This window comes from Limulus polyphemus, unplaced genomic scaffold, assembly GCF_000517525.1.
Source record: "Limulus polyphemus unplaced genomic scaffold, Limulus_polyphemus-2.1.2 Scaffold4265, whole genome shotgun sequence".
Classification (NCBI taxonomy): Eukaryota; Metazoa; Arthropoda; class Merostomata; order Xiphosura; family Limulidae; genus Limulus; species Limulus polyphemus.
The window spans coordinates 20712-23402 of NW_013669875.1; the positions used below are offsets into that span (position 1 = coordinate 20712).

At 35.2% G+C, this 2691-nt stretch overlaps 1 protein-coding gene across 3 annotated transcripts in view; it reads right to left on the reverse strand.

The window, feature by feature from the left end:
* Positions 1 to 2691, reverse strand: part of LOC106470883 (crossover junction endonuclease EME1-like) — a 48978-nt gene that overhangs the window by 2067 nt on the left and 44220 nt on the right. For 2 of the 3 annotated variants that reach the window (XM_022399520.1, XM_022399521.1), the window contains one exon: positions 1880 to 2072. In XM_022399520.1, the coding sequence (XP_022255228.1) occupies positions 1880 to 2072 (193 nt within the window). The remainder of the gene's footprint in view (positions 1 to 1879; positions 2073 to 2691) is intronic. The other variant, XR_002613141.1, reaches the window with a different exon arrangement.

Genomic DNA, 2691 nt, shown 5'->3' on the forward strand with positions numbered 1-2691 from the left:
AACTGGTTTACAAGGCTAGTAAGGTGAACAATCTGTAGGTGAAGTTACAGATCTAGTGAGATGACAACTGAATTACAAAACTAGTAAGGTGAACAATCTTTATGTTAAGAATAGTATGTAGCTGAAGTTGCAGATCTAGTGGGATGATAACTGGATTACAAAACTAGTAAAGTGAACAATCTGTAGGTGAAGTTACAGATCTAGTGAGATGACAACTGGATTACAAAACTAGTAAGGTGAACAATCTTTATGTTAAGAATAGTCTGTAGCTGAAGTTACAGATCTAGTGAGATGACAACTGGATTACAAAACTAGTAAGGTGAACAATCTGTAGGTAAAGTTACAGATCTAGTGAGATGATAACTGGATTACAAGACTACTAAGCTGAACAATCTTTATGTTGAGAACAGTCTGTAAGTGAAGTTACAGATCCAGTAAGATGTCAAATGGATTACAAGACTAGTAACGTGAACAATCGTTATGCTTAGAACAATCTGTAGGTGAAGTTGCAGATCTAGTGGGATGATAACTGGATTACAAGATGAGTAAGGTGAATAATCTTTATGCTGAGAACAATCTGTAGGTGAAGTTACAGATCTAGTGAGATGACAACTGGATTACAAAACTAGTAAGGTGAACAATCTGTAGGTGAAGTTACAGAGCTACTGAGATGTCAAATGGATTACAAGACTAGTAATGTGAACAATCGTTATGTTGAGAACAATCAAGTAGATGATAACTGGATTACAAGACTAGTAAGCTGAACAATCTGTAGGTGAAGTTACAGATCTAGTGAGATGACAACTGGATTACAAGACTAGTAAGGTGAACAATCTGTAGGTGAAGTTACAGAGCTAGTGAGATGGTAACTGGATTACAAGACTAGTAAGGTGAATAATCTTTATGATGAGAACAGTCTGTAAGTGAAGTTACAGAGCTAGTGAGATGTCAAATGGATTACAAGACTAGTAATGTGAACAATCGTTATGTTGAGAACAATCTAGTAGATGATAACTGGATTACAAGACTAGTAAGCTGAACAATCGTTATGTTGAGAACAATCTGTAGGTGAAGTTACAGATCTAGTGAGATGATAACTGGATTACAAGACTAGTAATGTGAATAATCTTTATGCTGAGAACAGTCTGTAGGTGAAGTTACAGATCTAGTGAGATGATAACTGGATTACAAGACTAGTAACCTGAACAATCGTTATGCTGAGAACAATCTGTAGGTGAAGTTACAGATCTAATGAGATGATAACGGGATTACAAGACTAGAAAGCTGAAAAATCGTTATGCTGAGAACAATCTGTAAGTGAAGTTACAGATCCAGTGAGATGACAACTGGATTATAAGACTAGTAACCTGAACAATCGTTATGCTGAGAACAATCTGTAGGTGAAGTTACAGATCTAGTGAGATGACAACTGGATTACAAGACTAGTAAGGTGAACAATCTTTATGTTGAGAACAATCTGTAGGTGAAGTTACAGATCTAGTGAGATGATAACTGAATTACAAGACTAGTAACCTGAACAATCTTTACGTTGAGAACAATCTCTAGGTGAAGTTACAGATCTAGTGAGATGGCAACTGGATTACAAGACTAGTAACCTGAACAATCTTTACGTTGAGAACAATCTCTAGGTGAAGTTACAGATCTAGTGAGATGGCAACTGGATTACAAGACTAGTAAGGTGAACAATCTGTAGGTGAAGTTACAGATCTAGTGAGATGATAACTGAATTACAAGACTAGTAAGCTGAACAATCGTTACGTTGAGAACAATCTGTATGTGAAGTTACAGATCTAGTGAGATGATAACTTGATCATAGAACTAGTAAGAATACCAGTTTTAAAATAAGCTTGAACTTTACCTCAAGCAACAAACGAGGAGATCGGTACTGAGCTACTATTGCCTGGGCAACCTCACTGCTAACATTTAGAAACTGCTGAATCTGTTGCTGCCACAACTTTAGTAGTCCATCTCCATTTTTCTCCACCTTAACAGTCCCAATGCTGTCTGCCTGAGCAAACCAAGCAAACCCATTCTGTTGATTTCTCTCTTTTCTAGCAGGGAAAAGATTACATTAACAGTTTCATATACGTTAAAGTTTCATATACACTTGTTTTAAAATGTGGGAAGAAAAAAAATCTTGGCAATCTTACTCTAAAATATCAAATCTGCAATTATCATATATTTATATCATGTTACTGGAGGATTTTCCACTTACTAACAATTCTTTACAATGTTTTACAAGATTTCAAAATTTTGATTAAAGGGGGCGACAAAAATCTAGTTCTTAGTAGTACTGTACATAGAATACAACAACCACTGAGGGACAACAAAAATCTAGTTCTCAGTAATACGGTACATATTAGAAAACAACAAACACTGGTGGGACAAAAAATCTAGCTCTTAGTAGTACTATACATATTAGAACACAACAAATTCTACAGGAACAACAAAAATTTAGTACTCAGTAGTACTGTACATATTAGAATACAACAAACACTAGAGGAGCAACAAAAATTTAGTTCTCAGTAGTACTGTACATATTAGAGAACAACAAACACTAGAGGGACAACAAAAATCTAGCTCTTAGTAGTACTGTACATATTAAAATACTAGAGGGACAACAAAAACTTAGTTGTGGGTAGTACTGTACATATTAGAATACAACAAACA